The sequence below is a fragment of the Plectropomus leopardus genome, chromosome 10, assembly GCF_008729295.1.
Source record: "Plectropomus leopardus isolate mb chromosome 10, YSFRI_Pleo_2.0, whole genome shotgun sequence".
NCBI classification, from domain to species: Eukaryota; Metazoa; Chordata; class Actinopteri; order Perciformes; family Serranidae; genus Plectropomus; species Plectropomus leopardus.
In genome coordinates this window covers 22,846,391-22,870,307 of record NC_056472.1, presented here as the reverse complement: position 1 = coordinate 22,870,307, position 23,917 = coordinate 22,846,391, and the positions used below count along the sequence as shown (strand labels likewise).

The 23,917-nt window shown below is 37.9% G+C and overlaps 1 protein-coding gene across 1 annotated transcript in view; it reads right to left on the bottom strand.

The window, feature by feature from the left end:
* The window catches only part of st6gal2a (ST6 beta-galactosamide alpha-2,6-sialyltranferase 2a), a 59,986-nt gene that overhangs the window by 14,017 nt on the left and 22,052 nt on the right, over positions 1–23,917 (bottom strand). The window contains exons 2-5 of the mRNA XM_042494616.1: positions 21,744–21,800; positions 20,613–21,656; positions 8,114–8,211; positions 2,967–3,068 (exon numbers count right to left, since the gene is read on the bottom strand). Coding sequence (XP_042350550.1) covers positions 2,967–3,068; positions 8,114–8,211; positions 20,613–21,573 — 1,161 coding nt within the window. The 5' untranslated portion in view covers positions 21,574–21,656; positions 21,744–21,800. The remainder of the gene's footprint in view (positions 1–2,966; positions 3,069–8,113; positions 8,212–20,612; positions 21,657–21,743; positions 21,801–23,917) is intronic.

Genomic DNA, 23,917 nt, shown 5'->3' with positions numbered 1-23,917 from the left:
TTGTTTTGTTATTTCCTTCTATCTAATGTGCAAATAAAGTGAACTAAACTAGGCTGAGCGAATTTGCATTTTCAGGCTTTAGAAAATCTAGCTCATGACGTGAGACTTCGGCTATTCACAGGTCATTTTAAAGAGGTGACATTCTGCTGGCTGTTAAATGCATATTTCCTTTATTTCCCTGTGAAAGCCTCATTCAAAGGCTGAGGTTCCCAGAGAGAAAGCTACTATTCCAGCATTGGCAACAGCTGATTACATTGCTTAGCAACCTAAAAAGTGAAAGGCAGACTTATCACAAAGAACATAAAAGAGTCATACAATAAACAAAACGAACACTTATTAACATCGACGAAGGGCTTCAGAGATTGAGAGAAAACATTGTTTTCAGTTTAGCCTAACCAGACTTTAAATGATAGATCAATTATCAAAAATGTTGTTCTGTCTATTAATAATTTCATTAATCGGTGAATAGTTTTAGCTCCAATTGGAACACAAGTACCCCCAGTGCCCCTCTTGACACACCTCTCAAACCCACTGTAACAAATCTGGGGGTTAAAATTGACAATGACTTTAAAATGGGCCTAAAGATTAATTCTGTTATGAAATCCATCTTTTTTTCAGATGAGGATTTGATCTAAGGTTAAGCCTTTCATTTCTTTTAGTGACTTAAAGAGGGTTATGCATGCCTCTGTCTCCATTCGACTGGATTATTGTAATGCCCTCTATGTTGGTGTTAGCCAGGCTTCCCTCACTCACTTGTCAAGAACACTTCTGCACGAGCAAGCAAGCAGGAGCACATTTTTAGGGAGCCTGTTCAGGCATTTCTCCACAGGCTCCCTAAAAACCTTAAAATACAGTTTAAGATTCGACTGTTTGCTTGTAAAGCTCTGAACGGGCTGACTCCATCCTACCTCCCCGACCTTTCAGTCATATATCCCATCATGGTCACTAAGTTCTGCTGACAAATCAGTCCTTGTCATCCCAAAAACAAAGTTAAAACATAGGGGGAGACAGAGTATTTGCTGTTAATGAAGACGTGACTGGAACTAAAGCATTTTAAATAGGATTATGTCAGAAAAATGTGAGCTACGAGACCAATTATGAGTCACCACAAACACAGCAACACCACTTAAATAATCATTTCCACAAGCTAATTAGTTCTTGGTAAATTAAGTAACAGGGCTGTATTTTCAAGTACCCTTTCCCTTACCCTTCATTATTTGTGTTGCCTTTGATCAGCTTTACTTTGTCAGTTGCTGACATAAAGTCCACAGCAGCTACATAACAAAGTGCCAAACACATGGTTGGACTCCGCATTTTATTTATCTATATATGTATTTTTAGTCACACTAACTAATCAACCTTTTTCCGTGGTCTTAGGTTAGCTGCTTTAATAATGAGGTTCACAAAAAGGGCTTCACCTCCATCTAGCCGTGTTGTGTTGTGTGATAAGCCTGTAAAATATTAAATGAGATGACAAGGCTGCACATAAGGACCCCTGCTCCTGCTGAGAACTAAAGGTTAGAGCCTGAAAACTTGTCAGTGTTCATTTACAACAACAAGTGGCTCCATTAATAGCTTGTAAAAAAAAAGTAGCAATGGCAGAAAAGTCAATAAGAGCAGACAGGGAAGTTTTTAATATTCCATGATAATAGAAAACGGCCAAATAATTGAAATCATTCTGAGAGAAACCTCCAAAAGCATACAAATCGATTTTAATTACAAAGTGTGGTTTTAAGGTTATTAACCTGAACGCTTCAGTGCTCACAGAAGTCTTGGATCTTACTGGTTGTGGCAGCAGACCATTCACTGAATAACAAATACAGTAGATGAAGGTTTGCATATGAATACTGCTGCAAAGGTGCTACATATTCTATAATGTGGATGCTTCGCACACATCTTCCCCCCAGCAGCACAGACGATCTATACAATCAGCACAGTTTAAAGGTGGCAACACAGGATTAGTGTCACCAATTCAGTATCTGACCAAATGTGGTCTTGATGTGATCTTGACCACTGGCCACCAAAATCTAATCAGTTTATTTTTGAGTCCAAGTTGATGTTTGTGCCAAATCTGAAGAAATTCCCTCAAAGCCTTCTTGAGATATCTGGTTCAAGAGAATGAGACAAAGACAAGGTCATGGTAACCTTGACCTTTGATCACCAAAATTCCATTAGTTCATCCTTGAGTTCAAGTGGATGTTTGTGCCAAATTCAAAACATTCCCTCAAGGTGTTTTTTAGATATCCTGCTCACTAAAATGAGACGGACGAGGTCACAGTGTCCCTAAACTCTGATTACCAAAATCTAGTCAGATCAACGAGTCGAAGTGCACGATTGTGCCAAATATAAAGAAATTCCCTAAGGGTGTTCTTGGGATATCACGTTTGTGAGAATAACAAGATGACATTCCCCTTAACCTTTGACCACCGAAATCCTCGAGCCCAGGTGGATCTTTGTACCAAATTTAAAGAAATTCCTTTTAGGCATTCCTCTAATAGGAAAGGAATGGGAAAGATGATCTGAAAACACATTGCCTCTGGCCAAGGCTGGCACTGGCATGGAGGCATGATAAAAACATGCTTTTGGAAATATGTACTAACGTGAACCAGAGCCATTTTAAGGTCAGGTGGGAGTCAGGCAGAGGGAGCAGAGATAGATGAGAGCGGATATGAGAGAGAGGGGGGGGTGGTGAGGGGAGGAGGGTCGGCAGCAGGTTTCATTATGTTTGTGTGGTTGAAATGATTGTTATGGTCCCTGTGGTGGACTCACAAACTCTGCATTATCTTGGCTACATAAGCTGAACAGTACAGTTTTACAAATTATAACATCATGATGTGGATGTCACATTAACATATCGTCTTTACTGCTTTACTGTCTTCTTTAATCAACGGAGCAGGAAACAGGGCTCAGCTACAGACAACTTAAAAACCTGGTTATATGTTTCATTTGATACCAAGAAAACATACCTTGTGTAAGTCGAGGGCGTAAGGTGCAGGATCCCAGGCCAACAGAGTCACATTCTTATAGATTGAGCTCGTCTTGAATCGATGCTTAGGATGGGCCACGATCTGTAAAGGGAAATATGCATAGTTGTAAAAAAAAAAAAAAAAAAAATATTAATCTAATGGCAGAAGGAGAAGACAGAGTGATCTGACCTCTGAGCTGGGAACGGAGGTAATACCAGCCCTGAAACAAGGTTTAAAATGTAAAGCCAGAGAGACTAGACCATGGGAGGTACAGGTGTGACATTTTGACAGCGTGTTATGTGTTCGACCCATCGCCAGGGGATTTTAAAAGCTGTTAGCAATTAGTGACTAACTCAAAAAGAAGAACCACAGCCCTAAATGTCTGGAAATTGAGAAAAACAGTGAGATTTGGGAGCTCCTTACTCTCTGAGCAGACAACGAAATCAGCCGCCATATAACAGAGAAGGAAAAGGATTGACATTATGGACGTGCAATGCCATTGTTATTGACTAGACAGCACTGCTGACACGTATGTTAAATGTCACAAAAGAGGCAGACGCTGTTGTGATAAACATTACGTCTCTTTTGATTTCAGTTTGCCGGAATGCAGTCACACATGACACAGTGGAGCTGCATGATGCCACTGTTGTTTGGTTTCGTGTAAACATGCAAAGGAGGCATATAGAAGGGACTAAGTAGTGGTTCTATAGTGCAATCTCTGTGTAAAAGGGCTAAGGATGGTATAAAACAGTCAATAAAACAGATTTTTCAATAATTATGAGTCACCACAATCAGGAGAGGCCCTTGAGCAGTCACTCACACGCGCATGCACACACACACACACACACACACACATAAACACATGATCCCCTCCAGGCCTGTGCCTGTGGGGGATAATGAAATGGTTTGATCACTTCCTTAAATTGATGCATTTCTTTTTAAATCAGGATGTAAATGGGGGAACATCCAACAGAGAGAAGCTAATCCTTAACCAATGGGCTTTCTATTCTCTCTGAGAATAACAGCATGACTTGTAATGACTTTTGGGCGTAAGGGCAGATTGTTGAAAAAGTTGTGATGACATAATTAACTTAGACTTATTATTTACACCCGTAAGAGCATCAAGAGGTCGCCACTGATGTGTGGACTGCTGTCAAGAGCGGTCAAGTGCTAATTTAACGGTAAATCACCACTAACTGACAGAACAAATTACTGTGTATTTCACAGAGGACTTTTTTTTGTAGCCAACATTGAAAATTCCTGACTTTGTAAAAAGGTAAGTTTATTTATCTATCTATTTATTTATCTATTCATTTGTTTATTGTTCATAGGATGCTTACTTGTTTACTTATTTGTAAAAAGGTTGAGATTTTTGTTGGTGTGCTGTATTGCAGGCTATGCTTTCAGTACTGTGTGTTACAATTTTTACTTGTGGATCTTCAAGCAAATATGTGGGACATGAATAAATAAGTGTTTGGGAGGATCATGAAAATGTACATGTTTGAGCTGATAAGGGGCTCCACCAAATTTTCTTTTACATTATTGTTTTGCAAAATTTTTTTTTATCTTATCATTTAATTACCTTTTTAACGTTTAAACGTTTCTAATTGTGTCCTTGATTTTTTCCACTTGGCTATATTGTAAATGAGGTCTTTACCTCAATGTAACTCTGAGTTAAAGTCTGAATAAATTAAACGAAAAATAAAACATCTAGAGCAGATCTGGTACACGTTTACCAGAAATGAAATACCCAATAGCACTTTAATTCAGAATCTCCAGCACAGCTTCCATTTGTAGAATCAAAGACAATCTTTTCTTAATTACTTATTTATCACACCTGGAAGTGTCTCTATGATCACAAATTATTATAATTATTCATATTATTATTATTATTACTCTTTATAAAACAAGGAATATCCAGAAAATTAGAAGAGAGGATTTCTGCCTGATTTAACTATCAGCTAATTTCCATTCACAGCTCCAGCGCAGCAAACACGCACCAATGCCCACTAAAAACATTTATTTACATGCAAAACCATTACAGAGTCTCTATCACACTCATAATTACAAAGACAAATCTCCATGCACACATCAAATAATTAATACCAGCACATTCATCCAATACAACTATTAAATTATAATTGGAAAAAAAAAATATCTTAAGATCACCAGCAGTTTCTGTTTGTTTTTTGTTTTTTTGGTATAAACATGCACAGGGTTCGTCTGTCCCTCAGACACACTGCTACCTTTTCAAGCATAAATTAAAACACCAATGTTTCACTGGCAGCTTGTTGAAGAGGCGCTAAGAGAATACTTGGCTAACAAAGGGTAACATGGAGAGCCATTTGTAACACACAATGGGGACAAATTGCTCTATACACCAAAGACTGGGATGACTGGGACGTTCTGATTACGAAAATGTAACTCATCAGAGACGTTTGCAAAAAAAAATTAGATTTTTATGCAGACGATGGAGACGGGGAAAACAGCCAGTCTGGGTCAGTCTAAAGGTAGAAAAAATACATAAATAAATAAAAATAAAAAAGGGTGCCTCAGCGGACACTCAGATTTAACATTATGTCATTCGGCAGTTTCCAGAGCTGAGGAGAGCTGCGGAGACAAGTAATGATTGTTTCTGGTTTTGTAACTACAAACTACACTTTTCACTGGATATATGGTTCTTTCATCCATTGCAAATTTACCATAGACACAATTATGGCTGTAAAGATCGGGTTCAGGTTCAGGTTACTTTATTTGTACCCGTAGGTAGATTTGTTTTGCAGTGAAGTGAGGTTACCGGTCCTTTTCAAAACGCAGGCCACAGAACAGAACAAACAGGAAACAAACAGAAAAACTAAAGGTTATTTAAAACCTCCTAGGACATAAGAGCCCACGCCCACCCTCCAACTCATCCCCTGAAAAAATAAGCAAACATGCCATAAACGAAGGTAAAACATTAAAGTGCTCAAGTTTCCATCAATAAAATAGAAATAGGCATTAAAAAGTGTTAAATACCGTTGATTAAAATCCAATCAGATCTCAAAAACCAGGGTAAAAACCAGGTTTAAGATTTAAATGTAAGAAAAAATATAAGAAATGGATAAAAGTGCATAAACAAATAAATACATGTATTCTAGATAAGGCTACCACGTGTTCAGCTCAGCAATAGCAGCAGGGACAAAGCTGTTTTTATACCGCTTTGTTCTGCACCGTGGGACTAAGAACCTCCGTCCAGAGGGGAGAAGCTGAAATTCACAGTGCAAAGGGTCGGACTCATCATTTAAAACAGAGTTAGCTATCTTCTGCAACTGCCTTAGCATACAGGGATGCTGGATTGAGCTGGGGCTCACCAATCAGTCGACTTGACCATTTCACTACTTGACTCAAGGAATACATGTGACTAAACCAAGACACCAGGGAAAAAGACAAAATTGATTCAATAAAAGCCTGTTAGAACATAGTCATTAGTGTTCGGTCAATGTGAAAGTGTGACAGTTTCCTCAGACAATAAAACGCTGATGAGCCTTTTTACACACCGCTTCACAGTTAGCCTCAAAGTTCAATTTTGAGTCAATGATCGACCCGAGATATTTGTATGACTGCACACACTCAGTGGTCTGACCTTTGACTGAAGTTATACAATTTTTTTGAGGTCTCTTCCTAAAATCAATTTGCATGTATTTTGTTTTTGATGTACTCAGCTGAAGGTATGACTCCTCACACCAAGAAACAAAATCAGCAACAATTGGGCCGTGGCTGGACTCTTTCTCATTAAGTAAACCTACAATAACAGAGTCATCAGCATACTTTATGATGACTCTGTTCTCATGTTTGCAACGAAATGCATTTGTGTACAGGATGAACAGCAGGGGTGACAGCACACACCCTTGTGGAGATCCTGTGGGTGTTCGATTTGGTCCGACAGAATATTGTTCACCCTGACTCTTTGTGTCCTGTCAGTTAAAAAATAAAGCCCACCAGATGAGGTGGGCTATTAGAGGTTACTTAAATTAAATTGCTCCAACAGCCTTTCAGTCAAGATGTGGGGCTGGATGGTGTTAAAAGCAGAGGAAAACTCCACAAATAAACGCCTGTCATGCGTCCTATTATTATCCAAGTGTTTTAAAAGCAAATTTAGCAGTGTTACCATAGCAACCTCCACTCCTCTATTAGGCCTGTAAGCAAGCTGCATTTGATCCAGGGCACATTCTGTTGTCCTCAGGATCTCAGACCTGACCAGTTTCTCGAAGGTCTTCGTTAAAACTGAGATGAGAACAACAGATCTAAAATCATTTAAGGATTTAGGATAGCTGGATTTAGGGACTGGGACAACAACAGCATTTTTCAAAATGTTTGGGACATGTTGTGTCTGTAGGGACTTGTTGAATATAAAATGAAAGACTGGACTCAGTTCTGTAGCACACAATTTCAGTAACCAACCACAGGTATTATCTGGGCAATGTTGTCTGTTGACTTTTACAGTACGAAAGGCCTTTTCAACTACTTCCAGCTGAATATTAAAGTGCTGATCATCCTTCAGTTTGTGGCTCAGTTCATGAATTTCAGTGCTAAAATCAAAGGTATCAAAACGACAATAAAAACAGTTAAGACCATTAGCCAAGTCAGTGTCTGTGAAAACCATCTAGAGTAACACGAGTGCTTCGCTCTGTGCTCTGAAGCCCCGTGAAAGTTTTCATGCTTGCCCAGGCTGAGCCAAGATTATTAGCAGCCATCTTGCTTTCTAAGTCTGACTTGTATTTGTAAAGATGAGCCAGAACTTTTCATTTTATGTTTTTCTTTGAAGCTTTGCAGCTCTTGTTTAGATAGTATTTAAAGAATTACAGAGATTGAAAAATGTGTCATAGCGAACTTCAACTATCCTGAAAAAAAAATCTAAAATGTATCCCAATTATAGAATAGAAGAATAGGCACATAAAATTATAAATGTCTTATTGATGTGTACTCATTTCTATACATAAATAGTGGTTGAGTAATAAAAAATGCAAAATGTAAACAAGCCATCAACGATAACAACATTCACTGTTTGTCCCAAAAAATGAATAAATAAACACATACACAGCCCTCTGACTTATGTGTCCATCAATAATTCATTGTTGTGCATCATGCAAGGCTAGACTGTCACTCACCTGTGAGTTGATGATGCGGATGGTGGTTTTGCTCCCCACGTCTTTCTCGTATCCCTCTGTCGGTGCAGCGTTGAACCGTAACACTGCCTCATGAGTATCTGAAATAGAAACCACTGGCTGTCACATGCAGCAGGTAATAAACTGACATTGAGGTACACACGTGGCAAAATACACAAATATGTGAAAACTAAAGCACAATAATCACTCTCTGTGAGCCACACATAAATTTTTTAAAAATGCAATAAATACATTAATAAATATTGGCACAACATGAGATTGATTATGTTAAAGACGGTATTCAACCTGATAACATGATGTTTTGATTAAATCATTAGACTGAAATTAAGTGATTTTATTAAAGACTGTATGAATGTTTTAATCGTCATTTCAATAAAGAAAGAAATAAGTGGAGTTCTCTTGTGTTATTGTCTTTGCTGGTTCAAGTTTAGGCTCCGAGGCTGAAACCCGACAGAAACTCAACACTCATACAGCCGTAAACTTTTTGGCTGCACTGGCTGTTTGCTCCAAACGCTAGGGGTCGATAGATTATTGACCTGGCCTATTATTGGGACAGATATTTCGCATTTTACCGGTTATCTGTATCTGCTTTTTATTTCAATGATCGAGAATAAAATTAATCAATTAAAAAGTGTAAAGAAAGTTTTATCATTGGAGTAAGTTTTACTCTGTAAAACCTCAGGGAGCTTTTTCTATTTAGTCATTTTTTATTTAAATTTTCACTTAACTTTATTAAAAAATACGTTGCTGAGAACCTGATGATGTTAAATGTTTCAGTTTTGATTAAACATTTGCTAAAGGCATTTAAACAATGTTTTGTGTCGGAGTTTGTTATATTTCAAAATCTAAATATTGACAAAGATTTTAATTTTTATTGTTAATGCATGTCGGTTTCAAATATCTGTTATCAGTCTTATCAAATACTAATGATCATTATCGGCCCTGAAAAACGAATATCAATCGACCCCTACCGAACGCCATGAAAAACGTGCTGCTTTTATGATCAATTTATTTTATTAAAAAAAAAGGAATGGAGGAAATAGTTTGGAAACGATCCCGATACTCTTTTTTTTCCCCGATACTAAACTAGACCTGTAAATTTCTTAAATCAGATTGCATTCTTTTTCATACAGTGTAGGAACCCTGAAATATTTACTGAGATATATCACAATGCAGAAGCTCGAGATGCTCTGACTTCTGTGTCACTGTCAAAAAAATCTGTCAATAAATCATTTTAGTATTTAGAAAGTAACGAGGTTTGACACCCAGTCCTTGAGTTGTTCAGATAAATGCAAACTAGGAAAAAACATCTCAACACAAATTTCAAATGTTGTGTGACATCAGCCAACGCTGGACAAACATCAACCCTGTATTATAGATTAGAATCACTGCTGAGTCTTTTATTTTGGAGGAAGCTTCAAAACACTCATAAAGGCACGCTATGGCTCATTGTAAAAAGGACAGCTGTTTGCATATTAATGATTTCTGACTCACGTGGTGTGCACATACGTTCTTTTTGTAGTTAGATCAATGCTTTTTGTCATATGACAGATCATCAAAGTGCTTGTGGCAGAAGTCACTATGACAACACGCCAACTGCAATGATGTTAAATCACAGACTGTAAACTACGTGCATCAGGCTCACAGACATAAAACCAAAGTGCTCTCTAGTGGTTGGCTCCTGCATCTCATGAGCCTCCACTAATATAAAATAAACATCAGTTTCAACACTAATTCTGGCCTGTTTCGTTCTCACGGTGTCCTTCACAGTTCACAGGACACATGAAAACAGTTTGATGAATGGCTGTAGTAATAATTAGAAACTTGTAACGCCTGTCGATCGATCCATCAGTCCCAGGGATCCTCCTCGTGTGTTCATCTGACAACCAAAATGGATGATCCTCCAGCTTTTGATCTAATACTCCTTCATCCACTCGACTGTTGCGCCGATTGGCATTCTCAACAACACAACCTACGGCAAACACTCAAAACGTGCTCACCAGCTTGACATTGAGTTTGCCCTCCTTCTCCAATGTAAGACTGTAAACATGTCAGCTCCCTGCAGGGCTGCACCGCACTGACTGATTTTCAGGAAGGGTTTCTTAAAGCAGGGATCATTATGAGGATCGTTTCACTGAAGAGGAAGCTGAAAATATTAATGTTTCGCACAACCTTCAGACTAAAAAATATCTAATGCATTTTATCATGTTCATTTTGTGTTTTCTACTTCATCATTTTCTCAGAAGCTAAAGGTGAAGCTTGTGAAACATGCAGTGACTAGACTACATAATCACAACCAAGGGCCGATTCTGAGACAGTGCAAAAGGCCCCACCACCTCTTCCAAAGTCTCTGAGGCAATTTTGTGTCCCTCTGACTTAATTTAGCATATTTGGTCATTATTTTGTATCTCCTTGTAGTTGCTTTATGCCCCTTTGGCATATTTTTGTGTCACATTGTGGTAATTTTGTGTTTTTACTTGGTTGTTTTGTGCCTGAGTTCATTTTCTGTCTCTTTGTGGTAATTCTGTGTCTTTATTGGTCTTATTTTGTCCCAGAGGTAATAATTTATGCTATAATTTTATGTCTTTTTTGGGCTGTTTTGTGTCTCTTTTTTAGTGGTTTTAAACTCTTTAAGGACTTTTCGTGTCTCTTTGTGGTAATTTTTGTGTCGTTTATGGTTGTTTTTTTTTTTATCTCTTTAAGGTCATTTTGTGTCTCTGAGGTAATTTCGTGTCTCTTAATGGTAATTTTATGTCGTTTTTGGCTTTTCTTGTGTGATTTTTTGTCTCATTAATGGTTCATTTTGTGCTCTTTGAGGTCACTTTGTGTCTGTGTTAATTTTGTGTATTTTTTGGTCGTTCTGTCTACTAAGGTTATTTTGTGTCTCTTTTTGGTAATTTCATGTCTTTTTTGTTGCTTGTGTCCCTTTAAAATAATTTTGTGTCTTCATTGTGGTAATTCTGCATCTTTTTTGGTTGTTTTGCCCCTGGGCCTATGCCCTGTAGGCCTGTTCAGTAAAACATCCATGATCACCACACCATTAATTATACTTCATCGTAGACATTTTTATTTATCTAAAGCTAAAAGTGCATTTTTCAGTATCTGTGAGATTAAACTTGAACTCCCTGCTCCTCTGTTGACACATTCAGTCAATGATTGACATGTTTTACTCCTCCTGACACATTATAAATGAGATCGACTGTGACTGAGTCTATTCTGGCTGATTGGGGCTTGATCGGCACCTCATGTTGCTTTTTAAGTCAAATATAGATCTGTTGATTGTCAGACCTCCTGTAAAGCGACTCTGTTGGCTTTAAACTGAATATAACTGACCTCGTGTACCTCAGTCTGCAGATGTGATTTAGTTACTTCAAAGTTAAGCGTCTTTTTGCGGCTAAAAGTGTGGATTTCTTAAAAATAAAACCTGTGTGAGGCAGATGATGTCATGAGCAGGCTGCTCAATGTGTGGCCGTAAATTAAGTGCTTTAATTCATCTATTAAAATGCACCATTTCTGCCATCAATCATGGCTCCAGTTACTATTGTAATATGTTTCCACCTTGCATTTGCTTCTTGTTATAAGCCGACATGACAGCTGACTTTTAAAAAAGGTATTAAATGGATTGTTTTAATTACAGCCTGTTATGTGACTGAGGGCCTTTTCACGTCATCAGCTGCTTGAATGAAGGCTTTGGACTGTTCAAAGGATGTTAATGAGTTTTAAAGGGTAACTTCGCTAGACTCCATTTTCCCACATTTTTGTGTCTAAGTCAGTTATTACGGTTTTGTATTTTACATTACATTTTAATTTTTATTTCATTTTAATTTTGTTTTTAATTCACATTAGCGTCAGACAGTTTCCAGAGTGGGTTTGCTCGTTTTAAGTTGTTTCTTATTGTTTGAAATGATGTAGTTTTACTTTACTTTTTAGTAGTGTCAGTAATAGCTTGTAGTATTTTATAGTAATATTGCAGGTATTTGACAGGGGCAAGATATAATAAGTTTAGAATATTTTAACACTTTATCATCTCACAGTCATGTGAACATTCTAGTCTCAGTAAACATATGCATCAATGCTTAATACTGTGTAATGCTAAAAATATATAGTTATAGTTAGTTCAATTATATTTTCTTTTTTTTAAGTCTAGTTTTTATGTTTATTTCATATTTCTTATTTATAAAGATAAGAGCATATATAAGATCTAGAAGTGGCTATTTCTTTCTTTTGCCTTTTTCAGATAAAACATAACATTTTTTTGTTTCCATAAACTAAGAATATGAGGTCTTATGGTACTACAGTGTCTTTTTTTAGTATGACCACTGGGAGGCACTAAGTCAGAACTTTTGCACAACAACAGTTGATTAGACAATTCAAATTACTCACATTTTTCCCACAAAAAAAAATGAAAATCATGAGCCCACTTTAGCAGAAATAAAAACAGCACAGACTGAGGAGTTTTTCTCAACACCACCACCAACTATGATCATAGAAATGACCTGTAAGTTCAGGCAAAATCTTTTCAGGGTCAAAACCAATAAACTTGCCAAATATGGCAATCCAAAACAAACTTATATATAAGACCATTCTATCTAATTTTGAGGAGCAGAGGTCTTAATTGTTTACCCGATACTGTCTGTTCTTTCTGGACAGATGAACTTAGCATTTTGTAAAAATGCAATTTCTTTTAGAACCACTTAAAAAAGAACAATTCCTCGTTCAGAATCTTTGAGCTAGAGATTTTCTTTGCAATTACAGTTAATAAAAAACAAAACAAAACAAAAACAACAACTCAATATGTCTAAAATATTAGAAGGAAGACCAGTTGCATTTTTTTTCTACTGCCCATATGTTGCAAGCATTTTGGGACAGATATCCAGGGTTGGCTGGAGCCACTCAGCATTTGTTATGAATCGACACCATTAAAAATAATTTTGGGGGATCTGGATGAGAACTGTCCCCAGACAATAAATACAATTATTCTAGTAAAACATTTACATTTAAAGCTCAATCAAGAACAACTCTGAATTTATTACTTTCCTGAAAAATACTGTAAAAATTAGATTTCTTATTGAAAAAATATTGCTATTAACAATCTCAAAGTAGCACAATATAACATGAAATGAGAGAAAACTTTCCATGTCATATTTACATTTCAGTTGTTAAATGTGCCAGCACTATCAGTCTAATTTTTTGAATTACTGAAGTGATCCTTTTAATTTCATTTTGTTATATGTATTTTATTTACTTTGCTGAGTCTTTTTTTTTTCTTTGACTTTTGTAAGATTCATATTGTCATGTCATCACGGTGCTGTGTATGTTATATATTTGGCAATATTAAATAAAAATAAAATAAGATAAAATAAACACTAAAACTTCACAAAGGGTATTTTTACTGGGAATCCCATTCAATAATTAAGTAACATGCTGCTATTATTTTCTCCGCTCTGTACTGGAGGTGTAGTTTATCCTGGTTACCACATGATGGCAGCCGCACATCACACATGACACTTACTTAAACCCAAAATCTCAGCAACAAAGCAGGATGAACTCTGTGCTGCTACCACTGAGAGAAACCGGATAATCTAAATGTCAGCCAACCTGCAAGAGACACGGTAAAAGAGTCCAATGGCCACATTCATTCTTCGGAGATTTGTCACAGGTCACAGCTGCGTAGCTTTTGATGCAGTGCAGCCTTTTGGGAAGGACAAAAGGGTGAGAAGAAGTAGATGAAGTGGGATCGATGCACTTTGATTTCCTGTTGAAGCTGAGCCTGAGAATTAATGTAACAAAGTCGAGCTTTTCCAGCACTGTTCAATAATTAATCAGCTCTGAAACATTCATCTCATTCGTCAAGTCATTAAGTCCCGCTGTCAAGCAAAATCTCTTTTCTTAAGAACTGAATGCCGCGATGATGACACACCGAACCAATACCCTGACATAAAGATGTGTTTTCCCTCAGAGAAGAAACGCTCAAGAATTGCAATTTATTCGTGGACGACCCTCCTATATTCTCATAATGACTCTCTGATAGTGCATGTTATGGATTTGTTTTTGGTTTCTTTATTATGCAACCAAACAGAAGAGTTGAGAGCACTGCAGTCAAAAAGTAGATCAAGAAATGCTTTAGTGTGAGTAAATAAATGTGATTAAAAATTTATTGTCATTAAAAAACTTGTTTGCAAATGTTTTTTTTTTTTTTGTGGAAATCCAAAAGGGTGAGCAGCTCAGCTAATGTGACGAGGAAGTTCCTAATGTTAACTTAGCTGGCGTTAGGCTGATAAAATGATACAGCACTTCACCTTAGATTGCTGAACACTGTCGTAGAGGTCGACCAATATAACATCATATACAGAAAGTGAAATTCAAGTTCCTCCCATGCTGACCCTTTCTTTGCACTTTTTAATTCATCCATTATTTTGGCATCATTAAAATAAATGCAGATAAAGGCAATCCGCAAATGCCAAATATTGGCCCTGATAATTGACTAGGCCGATTATCTGTCGACCCTTACGCTGTAGTCCCATTGACGAGTAGCACGGTAGCTACATCCATTATTTTTACAGCTTTTGACTTGAAAATTCTTGATACCTTCCCCCAAAACCAATTTGAGAACAAAAAGTTAAAGACATTTATGCAATATGAGATGAATTAAATACATCAAAATGGGACAGAAACGTTCAAAGTTTTTTTGTTGTGGTTAAAAGTATTAGGTGCTAGGAAAGTACAAAGTCAGAACTACTTTGTGGTTAAAATCAGTCGCACTCGTTTTAACAAACTTGTTTAAGCAAACAAGTATGAGTTTTTTATGTAATATATTATGACTGGTGCTAAAATAGCATTACATTTTGAGAAGATTGCAATGGGACTTGTAAAGGACTTGAAACTCAACTTAGGACTTGGAACCTGACTTGAGACTTGCAAAACAATCATTTGGCCCCACCTCTGCCGGACATGTAACGTACCATTGACGAAAGTGCTAGCAGCTTCTGGCAGCAAGCAAAACTTAAGGATTTGCAAAAGAAGTCTTTTGGATTTGCAAACAAAAACATTTTTAACAAGTTTATTTTACTTGCAATGGAACATTTTTGATTAAAATGTCGATAGTTTTACTCTTAAAAGTATTTTTCCATTGCAGAGTAGAAAGTTGTGCAGTGCATTCAATGTTTTTCTGTTTGATTGCATATTAAAAGACACAAAAGTAACACCACAGTATGCCAGGATTTATTTTTTTACAAGGTTTGCATGTTCAAAAAAAGAGAGAAAAAGTGATGCTAATTTGGTGCTTAAAAGACACATTCACTTCCTTTGGTTTTGAGCATGTGCATATGGGTCACATTATTGGACCAACACCAAAAACAAACACGGGGGGATGATGATACATCAACAGAGATTTAGAAGCACCTGCCGAGTTTAAATCCAGGGCCCAGTGCCCAAAACTGAAGACTGCCTCTTTTTTCTTTGCTCCTTAAAATAAAGAATACCTCTCAGTCGTCCTTCACTGTGCAGCACCTAAACAGTAACCAGAGACACCAAAAAACCCCTGATATTCATCAATAAGCCAAACAACAGTCACTTGGAGGCTAATGCATCTTTAGTCTGTATTTCTGTAGCAGCAAACCTGTTTGCACGTACGCGACATCAATAAATCTCACCATATAATGCTCAGATTTCCTTTGCAACAGAGCAACTAATCTTGCAGCGGGTGGAGGCATCAGTGTTGAAAGACTGCAGCGTTGATGTTTTCACTGACACAGCACCACAAGTTAATCCCACTGTGACCACAGGGTCAAGAGCAGATGCAGGTTTGCATCACTCGGCTGCATCTGATTTTCAGTAATAGCTGTTTGCGTCTCTTTCTGGAACAATGTTATCTGGGGCAGCTAGAGTCTATAGAGCTGTCAGTACACAGACATATTATGCAAATATATAGAAATATAATACACAAAGCCAAAGGACTTAATATTCAATCTTTTGCTTTCTTTGAGCAGCTGAGATCACAAGAAAACGCAAGGAGGCTATACGTGATGTGAAGGAGCCTGATTGGTTACCAGAGGGGGGTTCTGCTTTTTTTCGAGTAAGCCATCTGTCACTGAGTTCACACTCTCCCCACTTACCAAATAGCTGCCAAAGTCTCTAAACCAAGAACACACACACATTCAGATGCAAAGACATATACCCTACTAGGCACACACTCAAGCCCACTCACGCTCAGCTTGACAAGTTAATCAGCGAATGCCGTAAACAAAAAATGAAGCGACGGATTTCAGGTGGATATTTGTTGACCTTTAAATGTAACTGTGCTCAAAGCAATCAAGCTAAATTTGTTAGAACACATGATGTTGACAAATATATGTGTAGTTTTATTTCTAGTATGGTTAACCTCTACCTTATTCACTTATGTTTATGCTGGAGTTGATGGTGAGCTACAGTAAACATCTTAACATGGATCTAAGTAATCTTGTTACACTTGTACTGTTCTGGAAGAGCTACACTGCACTGTAGCTCTGCTTTGTAGTGCTATAATGATGTTAGACTGTTTCTAGTGAAACTCTACAAGTCTTGCATCAGTTTCACAGTAAAAGACTTCATGGTGAACAGTATGCCTTCTGACCTGGTGAAGGTGTTTGAATTTGAAGCTGACTGAAGCGTGTGGAGTAAGATTTAGGGGGATTTAATGGAATGAGGACTGCAGATTGCAGCAAACTGAGACTTCTCCCAGTTAAAATAACTTCGGTGTTCATTGTTCAAAGAGCCGAATTATCCGCAGAGGTCTTTTCCTTTCCAAATAAAACACAACAGCTGATTAAAACCACTTTAAAAAATAAAATAAAAAATGAATAAAGCAGTTTTATATTACAAAATCTGTTTTTCCAATGCTGCTCATCGCAAACTAAAGTGGCTGATGAGAAACACAAAAGACACCAAAACCAGTGTTTGGTTTGTTCATTCCAGGCTGCTGTAGAAACACTGTGGTGCGATCTCCATGGACGAAGACCCGCTCCCTATGCAGATATAAACGGCTCATTCTAAGGTAATGAAAACACAACAATTATTTTTTTTCAGGTGGTTATACCCTAAAGAGAACATACTTAAATTCTATTCCATTTCTGCAAATATAAATTCTACACACTGAACCTTAAATGTCATTTAGTTTTGGCATCAGTTTACACTAACAGCAAATTAAAGGAATAGTTCACCCAAAAACAATACAAACTGTATTTAGTACTCATCCCCCTGGGCTGTCTAAAGCTACAGAAAGAAAAAAAATTATCAGATGGTGTTTAGGAGAGCAGAGCACCCAAAAAAAGCATATTAGTGCAAACAGACTTCAGTGGAGTCTGAATGAAAGACAGTAAGAAACGCTGTAAATTATCCAAAATACTTGAAGGAAATTCCATTGCAGCATTGACTTGATTTTTGCAAAGTATTTCCCCTGAAGGGAGGAGTTTTGTGCATTCTTGCACAACTAATTTACTGGAGGATAATCTGAAAATGCTTTGTTTAGCAATAGCATAATTTGTTCTGGTTGAATTTGAGTACAAGACACTATGTAAGGCCTTGGTATTGTTTTAAAAAATAACGTCAGTACCCTTAAGGTGATACTGATACAACAGAGTACTTAATTCAAATCCCATAATGTGAATGGAACGGTGTGTAGAACAATAATACTTTCAAACGTTTTGGTGGCATCTCGGCACACTGTTTGGGTTTTTAGCCGCTTCTATGGGAGTGTGAGCTCCGCGTTATGGGACATTTCTGAAATGTGCCGGCGCACACAGTGACAGTGCTTACTGTTAGAATCACACAGCTAAGTGTTAATAACGGGTTAAATGATGGAGTCGAGCTATTTTGGCATCAAACTGAGTTTGTCGGCACGATTTAATGGCTTAATATTGTATGTTAACTGCTGCTAACCAAGCAGATGTACAACTATCCATTCACTAGGAGAAGAGCGACTCCGGAGACGGCAGCAACAGAAAGTTTGCTGATACAATGGGGAGTTAGAACAGTTCAGGATTAGACCCCCGCAAAAAAAAGGATGAAATGTAGTTAGCATTTTTTATTTTGGTCAACCTCACCACACGCCCTATACTATATATAATTATAATATTAATTCTATATAGTTTGGTTTGTTTGTTTGGTTGAAATCCTTTAAAACTTTTATCTCTAATAATAATAATAATAATAATAATAATAATAATAATAATAATAAATAATAATAATTCACTGTATTTATGGGCACCTTTCAGGACACTCAAGGTCACCGTACAGAAACAACAATAGTAAAACATCAAAGTATCAGAACATAAGTAAAACAATATAGAGTAAAAAGCTAAAAATATGCAAAAGGCCAACAACAATGGTAAAGATGGGGAGACAATCGATATCGGGGGGTTGTGGGAGAGTTTCAGACACGAGGGGCTGCACAGACTAAAAGCTCTGAACCCCACAGTGGATAAATGAGCAGGAGGTGTAGTGAGGAGCACGGAGGAGTCTCAAATAAATACTATTTCAGGGATCATGACAATACTATTTCTCTGTTGGTATTATTATGAGTGATGAAGATATTATGACAGTTATGTCACAATAAAGGACCTCAAATAGTATTTGAAAGAAATTTACTGTGGATTTTACTGGTCTAAAAAGCTTGGATCCTAATCATTTCCAAACTTCTTGAGTTTTCCCTGAGTGCCATAAACAACAGGCCAAAATTTCCACTCATACACAAGAAAAATCTAAATCTCAAGTCAGGAAAGTTACTGAGTAAATCCAAGACTCCAGGAGGGTGAGCCCTTTGTTTTTCAGCTAATAAGAGCTCTATTCATCAGTGAGATCAACCTTTATGGTTTCAATGACAACATGGTTTCCAAGTTTCCATGCAAATTTACTGTGAGCTTTAACCAAATTGAGTCTCCTCATCAGTCCACATAACCATCTGATCTGATTTTCATATGCTGCAATTTTCCTTATCTCTTATGGAGCAGAAACATCAGTGGGCGTTGAAGTCACATCATGTATGTCATGATTACTGAGATTTTTCCCATTACACTTTTTGCCTTCATCTGTCCACCTCAGCAAGCGTAAAAAGTGCAATATTATAACTTTCTAAACATGTTTTTGACAGTTCTACTCATGTTTTTTAATGTGCAGATTTAATATAAGCACAAAAACAAGGTAAAAACAAACGTCTATGACAGGAACATTATAAGTAAAGCTCAACAAATACCAGAATCAGCAACATGTTGTTTGTTCTGTCCAACACTTTGATATTGTGGGTTGTTATGAGCACGGCAGGCTCTTGGTAAAGAGCATATTTAAAATCCTGGTCTTTGAGCATATTTAGCTACATTGTCGTCCCTTATCTTTTCTGCTCATATTGTTATGTTTATTCTTTTTATACAAATGCAAAGTGTTTCTCATAGAATTACAATCTATGTGTTGTAGTAGCAGACTTGTTGGCATCAACAAACTACCCATTGTTTTGTTTTTTTTTTTTAAATATCGTGTGTTTGTGTCCCTTTATATCATACTGTGCCCCCTCTCAAAATTCATCATGATTTTTTTCCCCCTCAGCAGCAGTTTGAGGAGTTTGAGTCATGTGGTGGATCATTGATCTTTCGATCCAGTCAGAGTTCATCCCCCCTCACACAGGTGTCCTAATCAGAGAGCACGTTCTGCAGCTGGTATTCAGGTTTTATTGTTATGTTGCTACCCCAGTAGTAAGCAGAAATATATATTTCATGTTAAATTTAAGCCGCTACACACTTTAAGTGGAACTGAATTTTTTATTTATCTAGTTTTACTATGATGCTGTAACAAGAAGATTTGTGTGCGAGTTTTATTTTGTTTTGACTGGTAATTTTTAAGTAAAGCTATAACACTACTTTGAAGTGGAACTGTGATTTTATCATTTACAGTATTCTGTACTTTTATTACAATGCTACATAAAGTGGATTTGGGAGCAATTTCGGAAGACACATTTTAGTTTTTACTTTGCACTGCTGCACTGTGGAGTGGATTTATGAGCTATTTCTAAAGACATTAGTTTATTATTTTATGATTTAAAAAAATGCTGCACTACGTGCAATTGTGAGAAGAGCCAAATAAAAACATGTTTACTTTATAATTTTGTAATAAAATAAAATAAAATAAATATATTTTGTCTGCTTGGATGCAGATATTGTTTCTTGTATTGCACTGCAGAGCAATTAAGCTGTAAAGCATACACACTTTATAGATTTTAATAACTTTAAAGTACTTGAAGTGTGCACTGTGAGCTGTACTATCCAGGTAAATACAAGTATCAGATTGGGACTCAGTATTGGGAGACACTCATTATCAAGTCACTCGGATTGGGGGCAAAAACAATTTGATGGGGAAATCCCCACTTTCAGTCGATACCAAGAAAGTATACAGGTTTGGTACCCAGCTCTGTGGCCCCTTATTGCCCTTACTCAACATAATTTTTCTCTGTACTCACCGATCTCTTTACCCAGTCCTGAGCGCAGGATAGAACCAGCCGAGGCGACCACCGCACAGGTCTTGTAGCTACTCTGACCCTGCCGGCGGGGCAGCTGCTCCAGGGGAAAAGAAGGCACAAAACTAGTCCACCCGAGTGAGGAGAAGGGCTGCTCCGACCCGTCCAATGCTTTGGGCCGGGCCAGGTCTTTCATATGACACAGCACCTCCTTAGCACTCTGGTTGGTCCTGCGCTGCCCCTTGTAGGAAACACGGAATTTGTTGGAATTAATGTAGTCCTTCGCGGCGCGCTGCAGGTGAGGACTCAGCATTTTGCCGGACACACGACCCCGCCACAGCCGCTGCAACACAGAGGCCGACTTGGAGAAGTAATACTCCTCTAGATTGGCAGATTCACCACCGACCCTTCTGCCGGCTGTAGTCCTCATTCTACTTTCTTGTTCCTCATTGTCCCTCTCATCTTCTTCTTCTTCTTCTTCCTCCCCACCGTGGCGAGAAGTCCTCTCCCGACTCTGGAATGAAGGGTCTGAGTGTGAATCCACATTTTCAGTGCCAAAGGAGGACCAGGCAGCCAGGCTCTGTGGATCCAGGCTGTCCTGGTGGCTGGTCTCCCGGCTAACATAAATGGCATCCGGAGCACTGCTGGGGCCGTGGCTCACCTCCAGGCTGAGCTCCGGAGTCGTGGAGGTGGCAGACAGCTCCAGCTCATCTCCAGGGTACGTTGTAGTTAAGGTGGATGCCAGTTCAGGTCGGGAGCCCAGGTCGGCATGCTGTTGACGGGAGGCCTGTATAGAAGTCAGGCGACGGGTGTCAGGGTGCTCGAAGAGTAAAGAGCCGACAGAGGTCAGGGGCTCATTCACACGAGCATCCAGAAAGTAGGAGAAGAGGGCGAAGAAGAGGAGAACCCAAGCCAGCATTCCAACCAGCACCAGCCTCCGCCAGTGCCTCATACTGGATTTCATTACCTCTCAGTCACATACACCCCCGTACAGTTGGCCCACCAACAACAAAGCCCAGGACTTGGCCCAGAGGTCAGCTGGAGGGCCTGTAAAAGAAGAAAAGCTCAGAATGAAAACGCTCAGGGGAAACCCGAAAACTGAGGACTAGTAAAGCAGAAGTCTGAGACACTCACCTCAACTGATGCTTCTATTTCGTCATGACCGTGAGTCCTCTCGGATATAACAGGACCCTGAGAGTAGGAGAGGTACAAATTAGTGGAGTCAAGAGTGCACATGCTGCATGAGTGTGCATAAAGACGAGAAAATGAAACACACACATATATTGACTGAGCGGGTAAAAATAAATTACAAAAGAGTTTGGTAAACTCAAAGATTACATCACTTTACTGGTACATGGCCTCTTAAACTGAGAAAATACAACTCTTAAGATATTAAAATCTACAACGATATCTTGTCTCATATCATATATGGATAAACTAAATACATTGCCCAAACCCTTATGACAAGTGCTCTATAAACAAAATTAATTATTATGATATTTTAAGTATGATTCATTTGGAAGAACCACAATTTAATAAACACATTTATTCCCTAGTTTCATCCAGGGATTTTGTTTAGTGTAGTGCAACTTGATGGAGACTCTGTTGGATAAAGCGTGTCTCCAAAATGTTGATTATCAAAATAACTTCAAGCTGACCTGCAGTGTTTCTTTCTCACACACGAGTATTGAATTGTCAAATTGCTTCATTTGGGCTGTTTATCTGCACCTTTCCAAATGTGTAAAAACTCAGAGGAAGAGCTGAAACAATATCTGTAACACTTTAACACCCTCCCTTGTTTAGCATTTTTGAGCTCTAGAAAAACCTTTAAAATGGTTTATAACACAGTATAATGTTGCTGTAAGCATACAAGGACATTTTTTAAATAAAACATTTAAAACTTCTCCAATGAAGACATACTTTATATCATTATAACTGCTGTGCCAGTGTTTATTTTCCCTGAGGCTTAACAAGCCTAATATTTCATAAAAATCTAATAATTTCTTCTGTGGAGTGGAGACTAGAACTGCAACAAACAATTCATTTCATTGTTGCTTTATAATGTTAATTATTTTCATAATAAAATGGTTAAAAATATTTATTTGTTGAAGATATAAATCGTACAATGACATAAAACACACAAAACCCTTTAACAGGAAAAAAATGCAGAAACTTCAGGATGAGCGACTGAGGAGGGATCCCTCTCCCGGGAAGGACAGACGTGCAATAGATGTCATGTGCACAGAATAGGGCAACATGATAAAATAAAAGTAGTCAAAGTGAAAAATGGCAAAAAGAGAGAGATGCACAAATACAACAATTACTTTAACAGTATTTATAGAAATATGATGAAAATATGGTATGAAAATACTTTTAAATATAAACTAGTATATCATACTAGATGATATTCTGAATTCTTCAGAAAAAAATATATTAAAGGTTGTTTCATACATATGTATGATTAAAGTGGTGCTCATTCAAAGGTAGTGTCATGAAGGACTGAATGACTTTAAAACAATTCAATTATTTTTGTGTGGATTTGTTTTCAAAACAGGCGCAAATGGGGGAGTAAAAATAAAACAAACAAAACATTGGTATTTGACACCACTTCAAAATCAAGGACTCATTTTCACCTGTGCATCACTGTGATACATTTGCTTATTCGAATGCTGTGTGAAAAAACCCACACTCATTAAAAATAGCACTCATTATCAGCCTGACTTACTCTAATACTCAGGTGTACAACACGATAGGTTCACTGATGGCTTACAGAGTGAAATACACAGCAATAAAGGTGAGTAAATGAAGCATTAAATTGCCTCACATCAGAGGAACTACAATCCTCTCAACCACACGTAATTATGAGTTTTGGTCTCTTAATGTAGGAGCATTTCTCTTGAGAGAGTAGCAGGGTGAGGCAGAAGAAAAAAAACTACTGTGTGTTAAGCCTGCTCTAGTCCTAATTACAGCTTCCTGTCTCTGTAGGTAGGTCCTGCTGAGTGGAGCAGAAGTGATCTCAGGCGGTCCCCCCTCCCCGTACACCCAGACATTCAGGTTTCCTGCCCTGCAGCCACACAGGAGGCCAAAGCTCATCCACTGACCCTGGTCAAGCAGGGGGAAAGCAGCAGGGAGCAACTGGGACAGAGGGTGCATAGACAGTATGGGAGAAAGTAAATAACGGCAAGACACACGCACATCTGCACAAACACACACAATACAATCTGATTAGTTTCTGAAAACTTGCAGCCAAAGGCTTTAAAGCCGTTGACAGGTGGGGTAGGTGTCAGGCAGTAATCCCCTGTGTAGCA